The sequence below is a fragment of the Fringilla coelebs genome (assembly GCF_963513975.1).
Source record: "Fringilla coelebs genome assembly, chromosome: 2".
Lineage (NCBI taxonomy): Eukaryota > Metazoa > Chordata > Aves > Passeriformes > Fringillidae > Fringilla > Fringilla coelebs.
Window position 1 is genome coordinate 87,996,724 of NC_140029.1, and position 26,451 is coordinate 88,023,174.

Sequence of the window (26,451 nt, forward strand, 5' to 3'; positions counted from 1 at the left end):
GCAGATAAACTGCAGAGCTAAAGGAGCTACAAAGGTAATTGGGGACACATTTCAACCTCAGAAAGGCTTTGGGTGCTTACACAGTGCTAACGATAAGATAATTTAGAAATATTTCAACCTGACAACATAATGTATCAGCTCTGGCTGCAATTTAGTGCGTGTTATCAGGTTTTTCATTGCTTTTCCCTCGCTGTGATGGATTCCAAGCTTGCTGTTATTACAGCCATTACATCCTTGATTTTAATGGGGGGTGCTTGCAGCTGTCACAACGGGCTGAAAATATATTCTTTATGTCAGATAGCACAGGAGACATTTCCTTCTCGAGTCACTGACAGGTCACCTCCCCAAACCAATTAGCTAATTGTCTTGTATCACTCCCTGAAGAGCAAGAGAAATGAGTGACTTGTGAATGAACTCTGCCAATAGAAAACACTTGTTCTCTCTCTCCCTCCCTAATTTAAAATTTTTTTTTAAACCTTAATTTAATCTGTCAGCCATTCCAACAAACAAGGCAGTGTGCCTGCCCATTCCTTGCATTCTGACTCTGCCAGACCATTTTATTTTTTGTAAATAAAGGGGAATAAAAATTAATAGTGTTTCTGTCCTAGTATATATAGGCAAGCCACTGCAGCAAAGTGGGTCATCCACCATCACTGGATCATGCTTGGGTCCTACTCCCAAATCTGCCATCAGCTCTTTCTGGCTTGAACCTGATCCCCAAGAGCTGTCAAGGCTCCTGCACAGTGTAAGGACACACTCGTGTCTTCTTCAGCTTCAATCAGCTGTGTTAGAAAGTGTTACTTTGCTTGGCAGAACTGCTCCTCAGGCAGAGCCCCCTCTTGGCTGCTGGCTTCACCAGCGTACTGAGCTGTCGCTCTTATTTCTCTGAGATCTGCAAAAGTGATGCAAGTAGGGGAAAATAAAGAGAAAAAAAATTTGCTCCTCACTAAACATATCAACTGCGTTGCATGCTGTATTTCAGAGAGGACAGAGGGGAGTGGGGCTTTACATACAGCAGCATGGAGAGAGGAGACCCTTTCCCCTGGCATAGACAGGGATGGGAGTGGATCAGGAGAGACATGCTGGCGTCAGCATACCCATTACAGGGGCAGCCATGGGGGCAAATCCTGAATGACAAACCCCTAGTGCTGCTGAGCTCCACAAAGAAGCCCTGTGCCATCCCAGCCAACACCTCCCCTGCTGCTAGATGTTATTACAGCACTGAATTTAATTACACTATCATGGCTGAAATGCTCCCAGAAAACTGAAATATCTGTTCCAATTACCACTAAATCATATCTCAGCCTTCTACAATCCCCTCTGACCCCATGTGATTCTGCAGTAAGACCCCTAAATCACCCTTGACCATCTCCCCAGCCCTCTATGGGGAGATGACTGGCTTAGTCAGAGCAGGGGTGCTTCTTACTGGGATGCTAATAAGGCTTTCTTCCAAAGCATCCCCCATAAGTCCTCACAGACAAACTGCTGAAGTATGTGCTAGGTAACTCTGCAGGGAGATGGGTCTCGCTGGGGCAAGACACAAATTTAAAACACCACCAGGAAACATCCTTTAAACATAAGGATCACCTTTGTTTTTAACTGTGAGGATGGTCAAGCACTGGCACAGGCTGCTCAAAGAGGCTGTGGAGATCCTAAGCAATCTGTACTTGGTGACCCTGCTTTGGGAAAGGGGGTTAAATCCAGAGGTCTCCAGAGGTCCCTTCTAACCTTACTGGTTCTGGGCTCCAGTGGATGATTGCCTCTCTCTCATATCCCACATCTTCCTTCTGAGCTGCTTGTCCCTTCTGTGTAGCTGCTCAACACCCTCTCATCCTCCCATCTGTGTCTCAAAGCTCAACACCCTCTCATTCTCCAACCCCCCCAGCTCAGCAGAGGAGTTGAGACCCTCAGTGGGTCAGGTTTGGGAGGAACCAAATGAAAACGGCAGGTCAGGAGTCAGCATGTCCCTCGTGAAAGCCAGATATCCTGAAGGTACAAATTGAGCCTGATGCTTTGCCTCTGGCTTCTCCATAATAATAATCTGGGATAATCATGGTTTGCTTGAAGCTTTGCCTTACAGGGAGGTGAGAAGGATAAAAACAGTAAAGATCTTGATTTACTGAGATACAATGCTAAAGGAGATGGTAAAAATAGACAGAGATGGTTAGGACAGGAATGTGACCTGCTCATTGATTTTTCAAGTATTGCTGGACTTGAGATAAAACCTGTAGTCACCACAGCAGAAACACCCCCTAGAATGACATTTTCTTTACTGGGTTTTTGAAGGAATAGGAGGGACAATGAAATAAACTGACAGACAGCAAAATATCTTAAGGTGAGGAGGAAAATGAAAGCAGCAAGAACAAACAAGGAAAAAGCCAGTCCTCACAATCCTAGAAACTGTCCTAACAGCTACAGATTTTAATCCTTATTCAAGCTCACCCAGAAAGGTTGAACTTGGCTTCCCACAGCACCCTGACCCCACAGACAGTGACCCAGCTAGCCAACACTCAGGGGATGCTCATTAATCCAGCATCTGGAAGGTTAAGCACATTAGAAGAACCTGCCTCAACACATCGCTATCCAGTCTCTTTTTTCCTTCGGAAAATGCCAAGTCACTCTTTAGCAAGAGGCCAGGCGAGAGGTTGCTTAGGAACTAAATTACTTCTCATTCTTAGACAGTGATGCTAGCTGGCACCCAGGGTGTGTGGAGCGTTCAGAGAGGGGCCAGAGCGCTGAGAGAGCTGCAAGCAAAGGGCTGCAGGGTCATCCCAAAGACCAACCATCAGCAGCAATCACTTCTCTCTGCTCCTCCAGACAACCATCCTGGGCTCTGGCAGGAAAACCTTGGGTTTGGTCCAAAAAAGGAACCCTAAAAGGCAAAAGATGTCTAAATTAGAAAAGTTTTAACAATGTTATAAGAAGTGGTGCATGAGCTCATCTTCAGTGTCAGGGTTTCTGCTGGCACCGTGTCCAATGGGAAGAAGCAGGGATGCTTCAGGAGGAGCAACCTTTCATCCAAGATTTCAAAAATGCTTTCAAGACCCAGATGACACGCAGCACACAAAGCTGTCAGGTGAGCCTCCTAGCCACTCGCAAGAGCTGCTCTCTTTTAGGTAAAAAACACTGCTGAAGAAGGTTTTGCCCTAGATGCTTTTAGGTGAAGTTAAAAACCTTGTAGAGAGCAGAATCATGCTGGAGGAACTGCCAATACTGCAGCTTCTCAAAGAGAAGTTGTGTCACTGAGGCTGTCCCATCCTCATGCCATCTGCCTGGAGGAAGCTATTTCAAGGGAATCACAGGAAGAACGACTGCTGAGTCAACAGTTCGGACCCAATGAAGCAAGAAAAACTGCAGGAAGAAGCCAAATTGTCAGACTTCCACTATGCATGCTCTTGGGGAAAGGACTGGTTTGACTGAGCCATACAGGAAAACTCGGAAGTGGCAAGGTAGGGATATGAGAAGTCATATCCCTCTCTCCTCATCTGCTGAGATAGTCCAGCAGCTTGTGTTGACAGCTCTATTCAAGATTTTACACCATTAACACTTGATGTAAAACATGCCCAGCTTTCAGACTTTGTAAGATTGAAAATCCCAGCAGTTCTCTGGGATACACAGTCTCTGGATACACAGGAAAAGAGGTTAGGCTGAGCCAGTGGATGAGCAGCTGGTAAGGACCTCATTGGCAGGGAGCTGCCAGAGATAAACTGTTGTTCCTGAATGATTTTCTGGATGTTTAACAGAGCTAGATGCCCATCTTCTGCCAGATTTCCCATCCATCCACAGAGATATATTTGAAAAATCAGTCTAAACCCATTATACTCCAAGATGACATCTTGTAGCCACTCCAATTGGACTGAACCATACCCTGTTAGATCTTTATGCTAATGTTCAAGTTAGTCCCTTTTACCCCAGATGGACTTTGTACTCTAGGAGATGGAGTCCCCTAACACCTGAACAAAAAACACCCAGGACCAAGTCAGACATCTAATGATGCTTTCTGGGAAAGTCCTTCACAGCTGGTTCTTTTCAGCACCATCAAAAATGATGGAGAGGATGAACACAAAGATAATCAGATAATCACACCACAAACCCAAGTAATTAGTTTTCAAAAGACTTGGCAGCCTTGCACCTGTATCCCTAAGCCCAGCAGACCAGCACTGATGTCTACCACCTGGAAGGGACAAATCTTCATTGCAGGAACCACATCGACACTCCACATGGATGCAGTCTGTCACAAGAAGGTCAGGGCACCCAACCAGATCTTTTCATATGTCAGTTTCTGTACTATTTTATGGAATATCATGGCTGAGTTCAGGATCCAGCAGAGTCTGAGATTAAACACAGGTCCTGGAAGCATCCTCTGCCAGCCTGTAGAACACAGATGTGAGGAGAAGCACACACTGAAGCAAAGTTATTCCCTAATGGACAAAACCGCAGCTTACCGACCTGAATGAGAAAGAGGTGAACTGCTCCTCTCTCCACTACTCCCACTGCCTCCCTCCTAAATTCCTGTGCACCACGGATTCAAGTGAGACCCCAGATTCATGTGAGACTTCTTTTACCCCAGGGTAACCCAACCACCTCAGGTCAGTTCCACAGAAGGAACAGGGGGAACTGCAAAGTTCCCAGGACACAATCAGCTGGAGCAGCTATAAACCAGCCCATGGGATGTTCTATTCTGGGCACGGCTCGTGCCCGTAAAGGCCCCAGCTCTCCTGTCCCAGATGTGGGTATCACAGCAGTCTTGTGGACAGAGCCCCACAGATGGAGACGTGAGTTGCATCCCTGCAGTGTGATCAAGTTGAGATGAGTCAGTTCACTATTAAATTCTCATTTAGTGTCTTTGTATCAGCTCCCAGCCAGAAAACAAAACAACTGTCTAGAGAAAGAGCCCAAGGAGAATTTAGCTGGCTAGAGCAGGTGCTTGAAATTCAGTGCAATATGCCAGCTTGCAACCCTTGTCTCCATCTTTATCTAGGTCATGGATTTTTTGGCCAAGGCAGTCCAGATGTCAGGGACCAGCAGATGTTCTACATCACTACCTTCCAGAGCAGTACCCTACAGCTCACTTTACTCAGGTCCACCACACCTTCTGGAGGCGTAAGCAGGAACCCTTCAGGCTCCTGGGTGGTATGAGGGTTTAACTTCACAAGATGGTTTCATCAGTGAATGGCCTCCATGCCAAAGCAAAAAAAATAAAGCCAGAAGGCAACCACCTTCCACTCTGAAAACCCTCTGCCCCACATCAGGACACTCATAATACTCTGGTTTTCTCCAAAATTGCTAAATCCTGTGGTTCCCTCTTTTGCCCTACACTCCTTCCTGGCAGCTGGCTCAGCATGCTCAGGAGTTCCATCTAATACATTTTGACATTCCCCCATCTTGCTGCCAGCCAAGCTTCACAGCTCTTCCTTGGGATGCACCATCCCAGGGTAGACAAATCCACATGCATTACTCCTTGTACACACTCCCACGGGGACAGAGGTTTATTTCTCACCCTGCTGCCCCTGCACAAACATAAGAAAGGACTTAGCACAGATTTGACTTGGACTTCAGTACCTGCAACCAACTTCACCAAAATTGCTGTACCACTGTTTTCTCTTCAAGAACAATTCTGCCAATCTCAGTGCATGAAGAAGGGTGGAAATCATCTGCCCAGACTTCCAAACTCTTCCCCAAACAACTCCCTTCCCTTCTGCCTGCCAAAGGCAGCTCACATCTGCAGAGCTGCATTCGCTGTGCCGACAGCCAGCATACCCACCCTGATCCCCACAAAGGGCATGGGAAAAGGCAGCGGGGATGGTGGACAAAAATGCACAGATGGGAACGTGGCAGGGGAAGGAGTGGGAGACTTTGACCTGCAATTTGTTTGCTCAGCATTTCATCTCTGGATGAAGCAATGTTTCGTTTTTGGAGGGTAGGAGAGAGGAGCCTGTGTGCAAGAATAAATTTGGGAGAGGGAAAGGGCGACAGCTCTTTGCTCCCCAGTTTTAAAGCCCAGGAGCCAACTTTTCTTGCACCTTGTCCCTTTTTTCCCCTTCAGTAACCAAGTCATGGGGCAAGAAAAGAGGACACAGTGTGATACTGTAGCCCATTTCCTCATTCAGGGACTTTGGGGAGTCACAAGGAAAGGGGATGGATGGTCAAGCTGGTGACAGTAGTAGCTTAAGATACGGGTTTTACATGAGGATTTGAGAGGCTCCCTAAGACTTTGCCACCTTTACACTCATTCATCCAAAGTTGGATGACAACTTGCATCAGGCAGAAAAGATTTACCTTTCTTGTATTTACTCAGCCTCGTCCATCTGAAAGGTATCACCCCCACCCTCCTCACACGATTCCCAAGCTCTCAGTTACGTTTAAAAAAAAGAAAGGGAAAAAACCTCCCGAACCACCACTCAGCAAGCAATACACTACATGGACACATGTTTTTCTGCTCACTTGAGCTAAACCTCCTCCACAATTTTTCCTTTTGCCAAATGTTTCTGAGTGGGAGCGCTGGAAAAATAAACTGCCCTGGTGCGGTGGGACACAGGCGGGTAGCCAGGCTGAGCTGAGCCCCGGGGGCTCACGGCCACAGGCAAACCCCTGGGAGCCCCTTCCCAGTCCTCTCTGAGCACAGGCTGTCAGCTTGGAGACATTTACTGGGAACAAGTGCCTATTGTCCCCCGTCAAGACTGAGAGGCAGCTCAGTGGGATAAAAATATAATCGAGTGGAATTTCAACCTTCCTTTCTGTCCTCTTGGCTTTACTTTTACTCTCATGTCTGCATAAAGCCCCAGCATTGGTCCTTCTGCCTGCCTTGCTTTTAAACCTAGATAGGCAGCTTTGAAATGACACCTTGAGAAAATTATTATCATTATCATCTCCAGAACAGGTCTCTCCTATTATTACTATTATTTTTCCTTTCTTTGCCTTGCAGCACTGCTCCAGCCCACAGCAGGCTGGGGGTTTTTGGATAGCATAATGGGGAGGAGTGCAAGATGGAAGGTGGCAGCAAAGTTGTCAAGTTTGCTGGAATAAAGACCTGGGTAGTACCTGGTTTCCAGGGCACAGCTGAAGTAGTTCAAAGCAAGCATGTGTCAATGATTGCAAGGTCCATACTGCCTCTCAGGAAGAAATCACGGGCAGCTCTGTCGGGGCATGCCTGCAGCTGATGCCCATCTGGTTTCTTTGGTGCCTCTGATTCCCCATGTGGGATAAATACACAAATTTCTCCAAGGCAACGGCTCCTGTGATCCTTGCGTGACATTTGTTGCACATATGCCAACTAATAATAATAAATATGCTAGCACTATTGCTGAAAGGATACACAGAGCAGTAAAAAACAAACAACACTTAAGAAGGACAAGGAGAATAAAAGATGGCAAAGGAAAGCAGTAGCATGGAGTTAGTGATCTGAGATCAAACTGGAGGAACCAATGGCCCTTTTCTCACAACCTAGTTAAATGCATGAATATTGAAAACCTTCTTCATAATCCTCCAGCAGGGAAACACGCAGCAAGTCTAACAAGTGAAGAAAAAATTAGCAGCCACTTCCCCTAGGAAAATGAGGACATTAGGGGAAGCTGGTTCATAAACTGGCCACAAGGATAAAAAACCCCTATTATTTCCAAAATCCTGCTGCAGGATGAAAGAGGGTACTGAGCAGGCATGAAACCCCTGCATCCCCAGAAGCCAAATTCTGCTCAGGCTCTGCAGCATCTGCCCCATCCTCTTTTCCTCACAGCTCCCTCCTCAAGTGCCTGGGAACAGTGATGGCCAAAGACTCTGCAACACATGAGTACCTGGGAGCCATTTCAAGCCAGATCAGGACCCCAAGCATGTATTGATCAGTTTTACATCCAGCAGACAAGGCCTCCCCACTGCTGAAAATAAACCCATAGAGGTTAATACAGCGTGCCACAACAAGCTGGATGGATCCATCCACACAGACTGGCATTGCCTGGTGTTCCATCCTCTGTATCCCTCAGTCCTGAAGCTGGACGAGGCATGCAGTGGAGAACCAGCTGCCACGTGCAGATTGCCACCCTGACCTCGCCCCAAAGCATCTGCACTTTCAATCAGCCCTCCTTACAGCTGTTTCCTTTTATTTTCATGGTGTCTGTCATTAAATAAGCCTCATTAATGCAACAGGAAGATGAGGTTCGCCTCAATTTTAATGCTGTGAACCAGCAAATCCTAGATTGCACGGGAGGAGTTGAGGTCTTTGGGAGCATCCTCGGGCCAATGCTGCCCAAAGCACGGCTCAGGGAATCCCCAGGAGCAGGAAGAGTCTCCAATTCATTTGGGGAAGACATTAAAAAGCTCTTTTTGCCTTAGAGCAAGGAATCAAGGCAAGGTTGGATGGGCTCTGAGCAATCTGGTGCAGTGGAAGGTGGCCCTGGCCACAGCCAGGAGCTGGAAATAGATGATGTTTAAGGTTCCTTCTGACCCAAACCATTCTGTGACTCTGTAATACCACAAAGTATTGCTCTGACATTAATACTCATGTGCTGATGATGTTACAGCACTGGAGGTAAGTGCAGTGATTTCCACAAAGAGTGAAAAGACAGACAACATGAAGGCTGGTCTCAGGGAAAGCTGATGCAGAAACCAGATTCACTGGACAGAACACTGCCACTGCTGCTTGGCTGGAAGCAACCAGAGTTGTGGGATCTCTGGAGGCATCTCTGCTTTCCTGGGAAGGCCAGTGTTTAAAAAATTAAAAAGCAGGCACAGCAGTTCTGAGCTCCCCAGGACTTTCTGAGCTTTTTTAGATGGTCTTCACCACACAAATTTGACTTTCTGAAATTTTTTGGGTACCACTAGATATAAATTATTTTTGTCTGCAAACCTTTATGGTTTCAGACCCAAATTCTGGTTGTTGTGGCAAAGAACAAGATTTACCACACGACTGCAACTTCAGCTTCTGTTTGTAAAGGACTACAAGATCACCACCTTCACTTCTTCAAAGGATCATCCACAGGCAACAGCAATTAAAGATGTGGACCTGAAGCTTTGCTGAGGTGCAGGCTGAACTGACCCAAAAGAAATCAGCCTCATCTCTACTCCCAGCACGCTTCAGTCATGCAACACTTGCTGGATTTACTCTCCTGACAGGTGAGATTTGGTTCAGTTTAGTAAATATAAGCTTGATGGAGATACACAATCTGTCCTCCATATCCTTGTGATCCCCAGGCCAAGAAAATGACTGGGAGTTACCTGTTCCTTGTGATGCAGTGCCAGCAAAGTCCCTAAGAGCCCATGCCACCATAAACCCTGCCCATGAGCCCCATCCATTCCATGGATGCCCACAGGACTCTCCTGCCCATTTAAAACATGCTTTTTGCATTGAGAGCCCCCACGCAACACCACACAGACTGCAGCTTCTCACACCACCACATGCTTCACTGGCTGCTACAGAATACCTCAAGTTTTTGAAAACAGCAATTTAGCATGCCTGAAGTTTGGCAGTGGGATTTATGTCAGCCAGGAACTGAGAACTGGTCTCCAGAAGTTATCACCTGATTTATTTCAAGGAGAACAAAGGAAATTAAAGAGGACACATAGGTTATGGAGAGAAGATGGGCAGAGCTGGACTACAATCCCAATACTGCCCTGGCACTGATACTCATCTGTTGATGATATTTGTCCAGCATGGAGGGAAGTGGGGTGAATTTTGTGCAAAATGGAAAGATGGAGCAACTTAAAGGCTCGTTGAGCCATTTTCAGCTGAGAAGTAAACTCACACTTGCATGCAACAGGCAATAAACTCAATCTGCTAAGAAAAGCAAAGACAGTCTGTATAAACTGAAAATGCCACCAGCAAGCAAACTCTAGCCCTGAGGCCTTTCTTGCTAGTCTTAAGTTTAAAAACAATGACTGAATTTTAAAACCTCATTTGCTTCAGTGCTCTAGGACCTGGCTTTTTATTATGAAATGGCAGAAAAGGACAGAAAAATATAAAAACACAATCAGCCTTCCTTTTTTGTTTAGTAACAGCCCCCAAACTACTCAAAGTACTTGAACCTGGTGAGATAACTGTCCTGATTTCAGAGAGGACGGGTGTGGGTGGCACCTCCCGGCACGGGAGGGGACGTTTGCATTGGCAGCCGAGGCAGAAAGCCTCCACACAACCTAGGGAAAAGGGGAAAAAAAATGAAAGAAGAGAAATAAAAGAAAAAAAACCCACCCAGCAAATAAACAAAAGCATTCCTAATAAACTGGAAATGTCATACTACATCAGGGATCACAAGATCGAGCCCAGAAAGGTCCAAGTGGCAAGAACACGCTGTTAAAAACAGATGGGAAAAACAAGCCGGGAAAGGTTGAGACTGTGTTTCTAAACTTCTGTTCCCAACACAGCTTTTAGAGCTGGTGCTGCTGTGGCTGGGGAGACAGCAGGGTGAATTACCAGCTGTCTGCATCATCCCAATAGTCCCTGTGGAAACCTTTTGAACAGGAGGATGGGGAAAAGAGTTTTTTACTCTTTGGAAATGTAGATTTTTCCAGCTTCCTAAGCACAGGCTCATCACATGGAGAGGCAGATTAATAATACTTTTTAAAATTTTAGCCTTGGTTTTGTGGAGTCCTGCTTGGAATGGGATTTGCTCCTCACAGCATGGCTGTGTCCAGGCAGAGGTTGAGGCTGGGTTTCTGGATTCTCTGCAACACATGGGGATGGCCATGTCACCCTTTCTGTGCTCATTCCTACTCATCTTTAGATGGACTTAGAGAGGCAGATCCACACAGTGCCATAAAACCAGGTGCTCAACAACCAAAATACAAGTCCCATGCTGGGAAAAGTGTGTTCCTGCTGACAACCCCCCTAAAAGGTTACACATTACATGAAAAGGAGAAAGGAAGACTAAAATAAAATGGACAGAAGAGGGTACCAAGACATGCAGCCTGCAGAGAGCTGTGCAGAGGAAACCTCTGTGCCTGCCACCTCCATGCCCAGCCCATCCACCCAAAAGTGACTGGAGATGAAGCTCCTGGTGACACACTCCTAAGACACACCAGAGGGTACCAGCTATTCCCTGAGACCTTCAGAAGCCTTTCCATGTAACAAAATAACAGAAGGTTATTGTTCTAGAGGACTTCTTTAAAACTCCTTCCCCCAGTCCTGAACCCATGAAGACACAGCTGGAGCCAATACAGCTCTGCATGCACACGGACCTGTTTGGGGTCCACAGTTTTCAGACACATTCAAGCCAAGATCTGTTATTCTGAGAAAGAGGGTCTAGCCTGGAAGAACTCAAATACTTTTGAGCTCCAGCACCTGGAAGATCTCAAAAGTATTTGTAAATATTGGGGTTTGGCTCAAGTGTCTCTTTATGCAGGAAGAGCGTGGGGGAGAACACTTTTTGAAGCACAAACCAAATGCTATTCTGAAATTTAACAAGTTTGACTGATTTCCTCTATTATTTTGCATTCCTTCATGCTTTAGGCTCCAGAAGATGCCTAAATATCCCAGTGCATAGGCTGCCAGCACAGCTTTTCCAGCCCAGCAGGAAGTAGGAGATATCTTCAGGGAGAGCCTATTTTTGGAGAGCTATCCAATTCCAAACTAAGCCTTCAAACTTTTTGTTGTTATTATTTGGATTAAGACAGCAGAGTGGGAGAGCTGAGGCATTCCCACAGCAGATCACATTGCTCACACTCCTTGTTCTCAGTGGTGGAAGAGGGATTTTGTAGAGATGCAGGACATGGCTGGAAGTCCAGGGCTAACATCCTGCAGGATTTTGTTGAAATCCTGAACTGATATGTGGGCACCCGGGCACTTGGATGCAGCTGTGTTTAAATTTCAAAAACAGGTTTTTAATTCTGAGCAACTTATCCTGTGTGAAGGCAAGATGGAGGGAGAAGACTATTTTCTCTTGTACCCAAAACACTCCAAGTGAAAAACATGTATATAATAAAGAATTGCATTACAATAGCTTTTCACATTACCCAACATGTCTGTAGAATCAGCAGCCAAGAGCAGGACACCCCAGAGCCCCGCTGCTGATCAACTAGATTACACTAAATTAATTGCAACATCCAGTGTTGGGGTTTTTTTTTCCCTTTTACACTCTTATTTTATACATTAAAAAACATTTAGTCGCCATCCCTCAGCTTATTCCTTAAGATTAATAAATCAAAACAGAAACACTAGGGAGTATACAACAACAACAAAAAAAATTCTAAAACCCCCTTGGCTGAATTTAATTTCTATTAGAATCCTTAGTCATGATGGAAATGTTTTTATAACCACAAACCTCCACTAAATTATCTTAACAGCCTCTAGCTGTTGTGCTGATGGCCGAAACAGCACAGTAAATGACTGTCTCACCGTACAAAATTATACACATCGCTATTACACCATGTTCCAGCCCCAGCCTCTCAAAAGCGGTGCAGATTTACTCTGATTACCCAGCTGAGCTCACCCACCAGCACACACATGTGCCCTGCCACGTGTGTGCTCCCAAAACAAGAGCAAATCCACTGATTTTGGCACAAACACCCTGCCCAGTGCACAACAGCCACTCACCTTTTCCCCCTCCTTTCCCATGTCTGACTGACTTTCCGCTCATCAGGTTTTCCTGTCTGGCAGCTGGACTGAGTTTTTTAGCAGGCTGAATTCACTCCTAACCTTATCCAATGAACTTCAAGGCAAGGCACGTGCAAGTGAACTTGGCTCAGGAAACCTGGAATTTCTCAGCATGAGACTGCAGGGACTGAGCATGCTGGGCTGCAGCTTAGGAATGGGAAGACAGAGATGAGACTGAAGGATGTTGGTGTCTGGTTCCCAGCTCTGTGATAGACTTGTTGCAACCCCTGAGATATTCACTTAGTCCCTGTCTGTACACTCTGATTTCCTATTTATAAGGCAGGGTCAGTAAAGATCCAATATCCAGTAAGCAACCTGGGTGGAAAGGTTGGAATCTCACTGGGTGTCCAACCTGTTGTGCCAACTCTTTGTTCTGTTGGGATGTGCAAAGCTAAAACAATTTGTGTTTACAACCCATCTCAGTGCTACCATGCCAAGACCCTGGAATATTCAGGGTAAGCATATGAGTGTTCTTGAGAGTTCCAAGTGCAAGGACCAAAGCTTGGGGGAAAGAAAATGAACCCAAGCCCAGGCCTCACGACTGGGCTTTGGGGACAAAAAGGATAAAGGTGAGAAAATAGAAGAAGCAGCTATGATAATATCCAGGAATATATACTGACCAGGAGTGAATGTCTTAAGTAACAACTTGAAGAGCACCAGAGCCACATTTCTGATTGTGCTTTGGTATCTTGTTTTCCATCAACCAGTATTTTGTTGGGGTTCTGTTCGGTTTGGGTTTGCGTGGTTTTTTTGTTTTTAAATACATATAGCAAGTCAAAAGTCTCCCATGCTTTCTAGGAAGGAAATCCAAGGTTTTGACCAGGTCCTTCCACACTGGCAATGCAGAGCTGAACCATACCTAAAATACAGCTGACTCAGCAGCAATGTGCACAGCAGAGGGGAACACATAAACCCCAAACATGTCATTCTGGCTTCTCACCTTCCTCCACAACCTGAGCTACAGTTGGTTAGTGGGAGGCTCCAGGTACAAAGAAATGCAAAGAACAGGCTTTAAAAGCTCTTCTTAATTACAAATGCAAATCTTGAAGCTGGTCCTTCCCAAGTGGTATTCAACAACTCAATTCTGTCTGAATTTCCAAGCGTGTCAGAGCAGCAGGACCACACTTCACCCCACATGCCCTAATCACAACATTTAACAGCACTGAGTTGGTCATGGCAGGCTCTCCCAAAAAAGCAGGATGGACAGAGAAAAATCACCAACAGAACATTGTCCTGAAACATCCTACTTAACCAAGTACTCATAAAATGACCGACACATTGCACAAGTCAGGATTTGCTTTATGTCCCTTTTTCTGTCCCAGCCCAGAGCAACCCATGAGGCCCAAGACAAACTCATTGTCAACTCCCTGTGAAGATCTAACACACCCTCCAGAGCACAGGGTATTTTGTGAAACACCATCCATGACACCAACCTGTAACACGCTCTGTCTTTCTGCTGCACGTGAGACGCCTTCGGTGTTAAAAATCCCCAAACAAATAAAACTTGCAGCAACCTTTTTCTCCACACGACTCTGTCTTCAAATCTTGCTCCTCAACGCACCTCCCTGCGACAGCACATGATACATCAGCCCATCTGCATGCCAGCTGGCTGTACTGATTTGATGCTAAAAAGAGTGTACTGATTGATTCCCAGTTGAAGCCTCAGCCAACACGTTTTGCAAGGGTTTGAGACAACGGCCTGATCCCTTCAGGCCCGCCCTCCCTTGGGTTGACTTTGGAGGGAGTGTAAGGCAGTGGCTGGAAACGGCTTTGGGAGCAACTCTATGGCTATGGTGCTGGATCTAGCTAGTCTTGGACCAATGCACATCCCATTACAGGTGGAAACTCACTAAAGAGGAAAGAGCTGTATCTCTTGTAAAGATCCATCCTCACCTCTTTGACTGCTTTAAAACTCAAAGTAACATTTTTGTTCCTTTCCACTGCTTTCTTTGTGCTATCGACTTCTAAAATTGCAGATATTCACAGTATTTACCTCATCTACTTTATAAGGTGCAAATTCAGAGTTGGTAGGAGGAGGCAGCCTCTCCCCCATTGCACATCAACAGCAGAGGCAGAACTTGCTGAAGGATGAAGAAACAAAAAGATCTTACAAGCTTTAACGTCTGTGACCTGCTCCCCTTCTGCGTTTGATGCTGAGGGGTCAGACACACCTGGTCACCTCTGCCAAGCACAAATCTCGCCTCTCCAAGAGTGGGTTCCAAGATGGGATGGGACCTCACTCTCCCTGGTGATGTGCCAAATGCACTTCCCGAAGAAGGACCCTGGGGGGCTCACATCAGAAGTCCCACAAGCCAAGCTGAAATGCTGCCCCCCCTCTGCACGGACAGCAGCCCTGAGGACTTTTATCAGGGCACTTTCTCGTTCACTTTCCTTGGAAGGTGGCTGTCCTTTGCTGCTTTGGAGGCCTGTTGTGCAAAGCTTTCCCAGGCTCCTAATCACTCTCATCACCCATCTCCAAAGACGCTGGTGTCAGGGGTCCACCCACACACACATTGCTGCAGGATAAAGTCCTGATTGCTGGCAGGAAAACTTCCTGCTCCCTGTCCTGCCTCACTCCATGCACACAGAGGGCTCAGAGAAGGACCTGAACAGATAACGCTCAGTTAAAACCTCAAATGCCAATTTTGAACCCTTGAGCAGGGACCAGCCTACATCATTTCTCAGCATCTCCTTCTGGCCAGGACAGCTAAAAGGATCCCTGTCAGTGTGTACACCCCATACCTTCTGCATCTCTTCTTTTCTTTCCTTTCATTGATATTATTTATTTATTCCCCTCCCTCAAAGGCTTTAAGGAGCCACGGTCACAGAGTGCCCACTGTCTGCATGGCTGCCCCTATGGATCACATAAGGCCATGCTGGAGGTAGCAGGAGGGCTCAGCTGCCAGCTCTGCGCCCCTCTCTCCTGCCACCCTGGCCCTGTGCCCTGACCCCCGAAACAATGAGCTCTTCTGTTCCCCACAGCCCGCTGGAAACTCTGGCCTGACGTGATGTGTGGTGGGCAGTGGGCGAGGCAGGCAGGGAAGGCGAGACGGGGGGAGAACACAAGCCTCAAGTCATCAATTCTTCCTGGGTCAAGGCAAATGAGGTTTTCTCGGGAGCTTCCTATCTGGAGGGAGCTATTTAGGAACAACACAGTGACCCAGAATCAAAGGAGCTGTGTGCAGTTGATGGCATGGAAGTAGTGTGGCTGATTTATGCTGTCAATCAGCCAGAAGGGGCATTAATAGAGGGGCATTTGTGGAAGGGGCCTGGAGAAGAAAAGGCTCTGGGGAGACCTCATTGTGGCCTTCCAGTACTTAAAGGGAGCTTATAAATAAGAAGGAGCTGTTACACAGGCAGATAGTGATAAAAAAGGGGGATGGATGAGTTTAAAAATAAAAGAGAAGAGATTTAGCTTAGATGTTAGGAAGAAATTCTTTACTGTTGAGGGTGGTGAGTCACTGGAACAGGTTCCTCAGAGAAGCTGTGGATGCTCCATCCCTGGAAGTCTTTAAGGCCAGGCTGGATGAGGCTCTGAGCAACCTGGTTTAGTGGAATCTGTCCCTGCCTATGGCAGGAGGTTGCCTCCAACCCAAACCACTGCAATTCTATGATTCTATGGTTTATTGCACTTGCCCCTTCCTGTGCTGCATGGCTCTCAAACACAGCATCGGTGGGCAGGCAGTGTGAGAAGAAAGGAGATCTGGAGCTGCTGATGTGGCCTCTACAGGAGTGGTAAGGGAGACTTTTAAATGGAGAGGTGACTACCGAAACCCTGAGCTGAATTGCACAGCCAACCTTCCCTTTTCCATGGGGCACAGTTTCAAGCCAAGTTCATCCAGAGAGCAGTAAAACCACATATTTCCCCCTACAAGTAAACAAAAAAAGCACAAAAAGATCCTTAAATGACAGTGCGGGTGAAGATTTGAAGAACAGATCGGTAGCAATGACTAATAGCCCCATTAAGCATTGTTACTGAAATTATTATGAGATTAAAACATGCAGACAAACGAAAGCACTGCCCAGTTCAACAGCAGCACATGGTACCAAAGCTCCTGTGTACATGCAACACAGCTCTTCAAAGCTGAAAGTTTAAAAGACACCCCAATGTCACCAGTAGAGAGGAGAGAAATGAAGGCTTACTAGTCACTTTTGGAAACGAGACATAATCCCGGGTTGGATGTTATGTTAAGTGGACAGAAAGTGGATTTAGCAAGTCAACTTGCAACTTTTGGCAGCCACAAAAAAGTCCATTGACTTGTTCCGAAGGTCAGTGAGGAACCAGAATGGGTGAGGCAGCAGCTGGGATCATCAGCAAAACTTAATCACTGAAACTCCATGAAATTCAGAAGACCACAAATCTTTGACTCAAAATGTTATTTCCATCTTACCATATGGATGCGGGACCTGGAACTCCACCAAAGAAATGTCTAAATGCCTTCCAAAGCAAACGCCTTTGGAAAATACCAGGTTTAAATGGAATAAGATGCATAACAAGTACTGAAATACTATTAGGACAGGATCTTCAATCCGGAAGACATGATGGAAATAGTTTGGATGTGTCCAAAAGGCAATGGGAAGCAAAAGAAAGAATAAATAATAATTAAAAGAAAAAAACCAAAACAGAAGATAGCTCAGTCAATAGATATTCATTTCTGTCAATAGATTATTATTTCTGTAATAGAGAGAACAAACATACAGCATTTAAAAATTCAGAGGCCATGTGGAATCTGGAGTAGGCAGGGACAGAAAAGCTTTTGAAACAACAGAAAAGAAGAAGCAATCTGAACACTTAATACAGAAAAGTCTAAGAGCTGTTCTCAACTGGTCCTGCCTCAAAACCAGATTTAAACTATAAATAAAAATGTTCCATTTCTGACCCAAGAGAGAACTTCCTACCCTGAACACACATCATTTTGGGGCGAGAATATTCACATTTGGATGGAGAAGTTCATTTCTAGGCATTAGTGTAATGCAGACAACCAGACTGATGCAAGATTTCCCAAATCAGAACCTTCTCCAGGAAAAGTGCACAAGAACTCTGCAAAAAAATAGGAACCAAATATGAAAACACAAATCCAGAGATGAAATCAGCTCCCCCCTTTCCCCCCAGGTTGCTGGATTTAGTCCAGATTCAATGGAGAAACAGGTACTGCTGGTTATCTTACACAGCAAGAAACATATGCTTCCAGCACTCAGATTTTCCTCCTGTCCTTCAAAGGCACAGCTTGCAGGCTGAAGACAGCTAAGAACAATTTTTTTTGACCAAATCTGCTTTTAAAATATTTTTAAAGATTTTCTACTTAAACACAGCACGTATTTAAATTGCTGTATGACTAGATATGATTGATGACATATGTACGATGGCACCGTGCAGGCTTGCACGCTGACCTTGAGGAAATCCTCTTTGTGTGTTGCAAGGTCGTGGCAGGCATGCCTTGGTGCAACTGTGTATGCCTGGCAGCATGCAAATGGTCTGGGTCTCTTCTTAAGGTCTCAGGTCTGGTTGTTGTGAATCCACACAAAGAATATTTGGTTTTTTTCTGTCACTAATCACAAAGAAGAAAGAAAAGTGATCATAGAATTACAGAAGATCCTGAGCTGAAAGGGACCCACATCACTGAAATCCAGCTCCTGGCCCTGCACTGGACACCCCAAGAGTCACACCATGTGCCCGAGAGCATTGTCCAAATGTTTCTTCAACCCTGCCAAGCTTGGCGCTGTGACCACTTCCCTGGGGAGCCTGTTCCTGTGCCCAACCACCCTCTGGGTGAAGAACCCTTTCCTAATACCCAGCCTAAACTTTCCCTAACACACCTTCATGACGTTCACTCAGTCCTGTCACTGGTCACCACGGAGAAGAGATCAGTGCCTGCCCCTCTGCTTCCACAGCAGTCACAGACCACAATGAGGTCTCCCCTCCTCAGTTTCCCGTCCTCCAGGCTGAACAGCCCAAGTGCCCTCAGCTGCTCCTCATGAGGCTTCCCCTTCAGAGCCTTCACCATTTTCATGGCCCTCCTCTGGACCCTCTCCAACAGCTTCATATCTTTCATACACTGTAGCACCCAAAACTGCCGCCCCAGTGCAAAGCAGAGCAGGACAACCCCCTCCCTTGCCCAGAGTCAGCTGCCAGGGCACTGCTGGGTCACATTCAACTTGCTGTCCATCAGGACAGGACCCCCAGGGCCCTTTCCGTGGCACTGCTCTCCAGAATCTCATCACCAGGCTGTCCCTACACCCAGGGTTGCCCCATGACAGGTGCAGAATCTGATACTTTCCCTTGTTGAACTTCATATGGTTGATGACTACCCAGACCTCTAATCTGTCCAGATCTCTCTGTAGGGCCTCTCTGCCTTGGAGGGAGTCAACAGCTCCTCCCAAATTATTATCATCAACAAACTTACTTAGTATCCCTTTGAGCCCTGCACCCATGTAATTTTTTAAGATGTTGAAGAGCACTGGCCCTCAGACTGAGTCCTGCAGAAGACTACTAAAGATCAGTCACCAGCCATGCTCTACACAGGCTCCATCTATAGAGCCTCCCACAATCACTGCCAATTTGCTGTGGTTTAACCCATGATAACCACATGATAACCACAAAGCTGGTTTCACTTGGCAGCAAGGTGGAGAAGCTACAGAATGGCAGCAAAATGTCCCTCAGCTCTACTGCTGCTCTAGGGCACCCTGAGGTAAATAAAAACCCCTCTCTCATTTCTTTCACCTCCTGAAATATATTTTGTCACCACTGTAAGGTGCTGAAAGATCCACCTAAGCATTATGATAGTAAAGTGAGAGTTTAAAGACTTTAAATGATTACTGAAAGGAAGAGCCATTTATATTAAAAGCAGTAGTTTCCAAACCTTTTGGGTCAACTCATAGAGACCCTTGATGACCTTGGCAGCCTCATCATCCAAATCCCTGATAGATGTATTGTGTATCCTCTGGACTAGCTGCAATCCGTTTCCACAGATTCCCACATCCTCAGGAGCTTGTGAGCAGCTCAGAAACCCCTGGCTCAGGTAGAAACCATAAAGCCCAGGTGAGTTTCCAGCTGTGGGAATGACCCCGAACACAAGTGCAGCCAAATCACTGACTTGCTCCGTGCCTTGGTTTCCCCATCAGACCAAACCTTTCATTGCAGGTGTGGTCTCCCCAAACACAGCACGTGGAGCCCCAGTCGCCTCAGCTACTATTCTAATACAGATAAAAAACTTTTGTTCTGCCTTTGAGTCACTAGTATAAATTATGTGCTTCGGTCTGGTAAACACGTTTGCATCGTGTCTTCCATCTGATAGTTGCTAAAAGAAAAAGGGGGAAAAAAATTGTTTCAGTGTCACTTCTGCTCTCTTTCAAAGAGAAACAAAGCCGGCTTCCTCGCACACTTTCCTTAAGTACTGTTTGTCTTTCTTAAGTTCAACCTGTGCTTTGCCACCATTAATCTTTTACATCCACTGCGGACTGCCAAGACAATTAGCCAACACTGAAGCCATGACAGATAGCTGAGGATTCACTCAAGCTGTCTCAGCAAAAGCCAAAGTAGCAGGAAAATACACCAGGTTCACCCCCACACAACAGATGGACTCCTCACTTCTGTGGGCATGTCCACCTCCATTGATGCAATGCCTCGGAACATGCAGGGGTTAGCCCTAGCCAAACCAGTTTGGGTTTCAGCATTTGAAGAGCTGCCCCAACACGTGCGTTGGCAGCAAACAAAACAAAGACTGTCCACCTTCACAGCGAGCTGGGCTACAACAGCTCCACTGCTTCTGAGACTTGCGGCTCCACCTTGCACCTTACAGAGGCGTAAGAAATCTTGGGTTAGAGGCACCTCAGGAGGTTTCTAGTCCAGCCTTGCTGACTTGACATTTGAGGTGTCATTAGATCAGGTCAGCTGGAATTTTCTCTAGCCAAGTCTCGAAAACCTCCAAAGACTGAGACCCTGCAGCCTCTGTGGGAACCTGTTCCTTTACTCCATGACCCTCTTATTGGAGGGGCTTTTCTAAGACCCAACCTGAACCTACAATCTGGGTTGTGGTTGCTCCTTATTTTGTCACCTTCTACAATCAGGAGTTTGACTCCATCGTTCCCACAACCATTCTTCAAGTATCTGCCTGTCACTAGATCCCAATTATCATGATGACAATACATCACCACCTGGCTGTTTCCAGAAAATGCTACAGTGGGCAAAGGAATGCAGCCCCACAGTCAAAAAAATGACCCCAAAAGGAGGGGGTAAGACCTCTTCCCCTCTTGTAGGGAAAAGGCCGTATGTTTTGACTCATCAGCAATGATGCAGCAGAGAAACAAGTTAGAGAGTGGGACCTTTGTGCAGCATTGCACAAGAGAGCTGGTGTAGTAGGAATGCTGGCAGGCACTGCCTTTGTAAGCAAAATGCACCCCCTGACCTGCAAAACCTTCTCTGGTGGAGCAAGTGTTCATCCCTCCAGTGAATCACTGGGCAGATTACAATAGCTAAAATATATGATGGTCTTTTGGAATCAAGCTGGGAGATTACATGGGAGGAGCAGGGTGCAGCAAGGCAGTTTGACAGATGGACTAAGTGCAAACTCATGGAGTTTCAGTGCAATCAAAACTTTCTACAAAGAACTTGTCAGAGGACTTCCCTAAGTCCCATCAGGAGATCCAGGTGACATAATCAGCGCCCTTAAGCCTCTCAGCTACCCCTCCCTGCATCCAGGCTCAAAATCCATAAATTCACCCAAACCACCACTGGAAGGAACTTCTGGAGAATTTGTCAAATTTATTCCATTGCCTCTAAACAGATTCAGCTCTCTGAAGTGGAGTTTGGCCAACCTGCACTTCAGAACTGCCACGATGGAGACTCCAAGCCCATCCCAAACCATCTGTTCCACTGCTCCACTCCTCTGGCAATCAGAGGTTAGGAAGATTTTCCTACACTTGTTTCCCCTGCTGCAGCTCAAGCTCAGCACTTCTTGGCCTCCAATCACCAGCCATGTAGAACAGTTTACTCCCTTCCCCTTCACAGCCACCTTTGGCATACTCCAGGACTGTTATTTCTCCTCTCAGCTCTCTCATCTCCAAACAACCCCATTTCCTTCAGTCTTTCTGTTTTCTATATTTTTGCTGATTTTTTGGTGCTTTTCTCTGGCATGTCTGCAACTGTTTCCTATTTTTGTTAATGAGTAGAGCATCCCGAATGAGGCAGGGCACAGCTGAGCATGGGAGTGACCAATTAAAACTCCTCAGAAGCGAGAAAAAAAAGGAGATTATTTTGCACAATACCTATCTTTTGTACTTTGCTGCAGAATAAAGAAATGTTCTTTCTTCTCCCTCCTATAAAATTTCATCCCAATCAGCACTGTGCCAAACTCCACCTGGCATCTCCACTACTTGACAGCCTATGATAACCCTACACTAATGGTCCTACTTCAGTCCACATCCCACATTCTCATTTAAGGAGGACATCCTTACAATGCATTTTCAGGTGGAATATGAAGGATCTGCTTCAGGAACCAAAATAAGCCCTTCATCAAGGAGTTGCCCCTAGGAACAGGGCAGCAATCAGTAAATCAGCCCTTTAATCTCTTCTGGCTTGTCCCATCAGAGAGGAGCAGCTCTTCCAATAACCTTGATTAAACTGCTTTTGCTTGGTGTAAGAACGAAACCGATGCACAAAGACAAATCCAGATAAACCAGCTGGGAGGGAAAAAACCCAAAATCCAAAGCACTAGAGGACCGTACAACCGGCACACGATGAGAAGCTTTTGTTTTAGTCAGAACTGCAGACATACATCTCAGCCAGACAGAAAATACTCTGACTTCATGGTACATAAATGAGCAGGCAGAGCACACTGATCTAACGATAGGGAGCTGAGCTGCTCTATGACAGCACTTGTTTTTCACAGCGCTTCCCTGCCAGACAGTCCAGCCCTGAGCCCATCGTGCCGGGCGGCGGACAGACACAAAACACTGCTCCAAACCCACGTCTAACACAGGAGACAACAGACAGGCACGTCCAGCAGGAGAGGACCAGGAGACAGTGAGTCAGTACAGGACCAGCACAACATGCGCTGGTCTCGCCTCGTTGGTCACACAACTAAAGCCTGGGGTTTTGTTTAGGGATTGGTTTTTTAAATTTTTTTTTCACATTTGTTTTAAGGAGGAGCCAGGAGGAGAACTAAAAGACAGTTCTGTGCTTTGTGGCTGCGTTCAAGGAGACCCTTTCATGCATGAAAGTCAGAGAGGCAAAAGGTAGGAACAGGCTTTTTAATAGGGACTGTAGCAACAGGACATGGGACAATGGTTTTAAACTGAAAGAGGGTAGATTCAGACTAGATATGAGGAAGAAAATTTTTTAAAATGGGGGTGGTGAGCCACTGGCACAGGTTGCCCAGAGAGGTGGTGGATGCTCCATCCCTAGTAACACACAAGGCCAGGCTGGACAGGGCTCTGAGGAACCTGGTCTAGTTCAAGATGTCCCTGCTCATTGCCAGGGGATTGGGATAGATGAGTTTTAAACCTCTCTTCCAACCCAAACCATCCTATGAATGTACAAGAAGTGTTTGTCTGAAAAAAAGCAATTAAGCAAGAGGATGAGGGAGCTTGATGTCCCAAGCAGAGCAGAGGTGAAAAGAGATATTTTGGTACTTCAATTACTTTTGACCTTCAATTGTTTGCTTAGCTTTTATTATCAATATTACAGTAGCATTTACAGCCAAACTGCCCAGAATCTACATGAACCCCTGTCTGCAGTTATGAGGCTGAAAAAAGGCATACTTTGTCTCAACCTTTAAGCAGTCATCGTTTGATCATTTGAATGTCCCTCAACAGAAGAGAAACCCACAACACTGATATTTCCCAGAGCGTTGTACAAATAGGTCCCACAATCTCACATAAACACAATCCTCTGAAGTGAAACAGAGCAGGCATTGCTGTAAATGCAGATTAATGCTGCACAGATCAGGTGTGGAGAAGAGCCCCTTTTTCAACCACCCTGGGTGGAAATCAGAGAGAAAATTTAGTATTTTCCTTTCTTGCCATAGATCTCCTTGAAAAATAAAAGCAAAACAAAACCAGGCTTATAAAAGCACAGCACTTCAAGGACAGCGTTAGCAACACACCCATGTGCAGACACATACATTTGAAATGCACTCGTCAAAGAAAAAATAAATCTATCCGCTCCCCTGTGTCAATAGAGCCAGAGCAGGAACTTCAAACCCCATTAGCAGCATCCTGCAGCCTGAGATTTCTCCTCTGAGATCTCAAAGCAGAACATAAACCGAAGACATAAGGAAAGTGGCAAAGCCAGCGATTCAGCACCTTCCCTTTGAGGCCATACAAAAGCCGGCATAAACCGCCTTTTGTGCACGAAAACCAAAGTCCAACCATGTGGGTTTATTGTGGACAAAGGCAGGTTTTACGGGAGGAAAGCCATCACCCTCAGGCTCTGGACGAGCAAGCTGCTCTGAGCTACACTCGAGGAGAGCCTGATCCACACACCAACACCCTAAATGCACACCACAGCTACATAAATACAGTATCAATAATAATGCGTGAAAAAGCAAAGGGAGGAGACACCACCAAGTGAGACACAGTCCAAGCTAAAGGCCTTCAACGCTTTGAAATCCAGCCACCGATGCAGGAAGCTGGTGCAACTGGTGCGACTGGAAGGGAAGTCCCACTGACCACAGCGCCGGGACCGCTTCAGCGCAGAGATCCCCTCGAGTGACATCCGCCAAGCATCGCTTCCTGCCCCGCGGAGGCTGCGTGGGATGGCCGGGCACATCTCAGCATGGCTGCATTTCCTCTTGGGGCAATGAGGATGTTTTGAAAACATAGGTGGCTTGCAAAGCACTTTGGGATGTATGTGGATGAAAAGCACTCTTATGCACATCGATAATTAGCACTAACCGCCGGCGTGTCACACCCTCCATGTAGAGCATTTAGCAGATTTATTCAGCTCTTGCTGGAATGCCAGAGCACAAGCTGGATATTCAGACAGTGATGTGAGCGCCCTTTCATGGGGCAGATGCTGGGGAGCTAATGATGTTTGATGAGTTAAGGCCATTGGTGACTCAGGATCAGCAATTAGTTGATTTCTGCGGGAGGAAGGTGCTTTGCTCCATTAAGCTAAAAGCATCCTCCACAGTTCAGCATGCACAAAGTCACTCTGTCCACCTCCCACAAAGCCTACCTACTGCTCATTAGGGGGTTGATACTTCCCACATAAACACTCAGGTTTACATTTCTGGAGTCCCTAGTAGTACCATCCCTCAGCCCTGTGCCAACCCAATATTCCCTGGAAGAGCATGAGGCACACAAGGAAAGAATTGCCAAGAGCAAGTGGACACACAGTCTAATGCAAGGGATGTGGTACCACTGATGTCTGTGGGCTTAACCCATTTTGGCAAGGTTAATAACACTCTATCACAAATCAGACACAGCCCCAGTCCTGCTCCAGCCTGCAGTACGGGACTACAGACATCCATCTCCCTCTCAAGGGTAGACAGCGATGCTTCCATCAATCAATAACAGGCACTGGGGAGACACCAGCTGCATTTGTTCTGCCTGCTATTCCCCAAATGCACGCAGGCAAAAGCAACAGGACCAAAAGCATGACCTGGCTGGTGTCCCCCCAGGAAGGGAGAGCATCCAGCTCCCTTCCAGAGGCTGCATTCCAGTCATCTGAAGGCTGGCTGAGGCTGTTCATTGGTGTCAGGGAGTGGGACCCTGGACATCCTAGGGAGCGATGTGCCAAGTCACAGGACGGCAGTGCCTTTCTGAGCGCTAATGCTCGTGGCACATGGCAGGAGTGTCAGGCGGAGGACGCAAAGAACAGTTATTTCTTTCAATGAGTGGGGAATGTGACAGAGCAGGCATTTGGACCCTCTTTTTACAACTTCTTTGAAGTGTTTGATCTCAGCCGCTAACGACACAAAGGCTATCGAAGCGCTACTGGTGCTATCTTCAAAGGGTTTGGACGTTCAATGATTAATAGGAGCCCTGCACGGGATGGGGGAGAGCGGCTATTATGGGAATGTTGGGGGAGATCCAAGATGCGTTAGTACCTTTACTCTTTGGGACCAAGGTACTCCCAGCCTCCCCTAAAACAGACGACTTCAAAGGCGGGGGTGTGACCGTCGCAGGTCCCGGGTGAGCCCGGCCACCGCGGGGCGCAGCCAGAACGGCCCCAGCGCCGAGTGTCCGCTCCGGCCGTGGCCGTCACCGCCCATCCCACCACCCCGGGGCAGGGAGCAAGCCGGGGGGCTCGGAGATGCTCCCACCCGCCTTCCCCGAGAGGTGGGGAGCCAGAAGCGTTCGTTCCCTGGCCGGGCAAGGGGCACCCCCGCCCAGCCGAGCCTCCGCGGCGCCGGGAGAGGCGGCGGCAGGTGCACCCGGGCTGGCGGTGGAGGAGCGGGGATGGAGGCGGGGGGGGATGGATCCCGGCTTTCCTGGGGCCGGGGTAAGGATGAGATGGGGTGGGCTGAGACTTACGTATCTCCGTAACTTCTTCTCCGGCGGTGACTTTCGGAGCCAGCCCGAGCACACCACCTCCCCGCCGCTCATCGCGGCAGCCGGGCGCCGCCGGGCGCTGCCTCCCGGCGCTCAGCGCCGGCCGCGCCGGCCCATGGAGGGCGGGCGGGGGTGGGTGGGTGAGCGGACGGATGGATGGATGGATGGGTGGGTGGGTGGAGGGAGGGACAGAGGGAAAAAGGGAGGGAGAGATGGAAGGATGGATGGGGGGGCGGCGAGCGCCTCCCCCCGCCGCCGCGGCCGCTCGGCTGCGAGCGGGGAAGCAGGAAACTGGCTCCTTCCCGGCTCACCACGCCTCCGCCCGCCCGGCGCCCCGCCAGCCGTGTTAAAGACACAAACCCCGCGGAGAGAGGGGCTGC

At 47.2% G+C, this 26,451-nt stretch overlaps 1 protein-coding gene across 5 annotated transcripts in view; it reads right to left on the reverse strand.

The window, feature by feature from the left end:
• GAB2 (GRB2 associated binding protein 2) overlaps nucleotides 1–26,187 on the reverse strand; it is a 93,353-nt gene extending 67,166 nt beyond the window's left edge. For all 5 annotated transcript variants that reach the window (XR_014615972.1, XM_084201153.1, XM_084201152.1 and 2 more), the window contains exon 1: nucleotides 26,054–26,187. Coding sequence is in view for 4 of the 5 variants with exons in the window: in XM_084201153.1 (XP_084057279.1) it covers nucleotides 26,054–26,125 (72 nt within the window). In the remaining variant the exon portion in view is untranslated. The remainder of the gene's footprint in view (nucleotides 1–26,053) is intronic.
• Nucleotides 26,188–26,451: the final 264 nt, after the last annotated feature.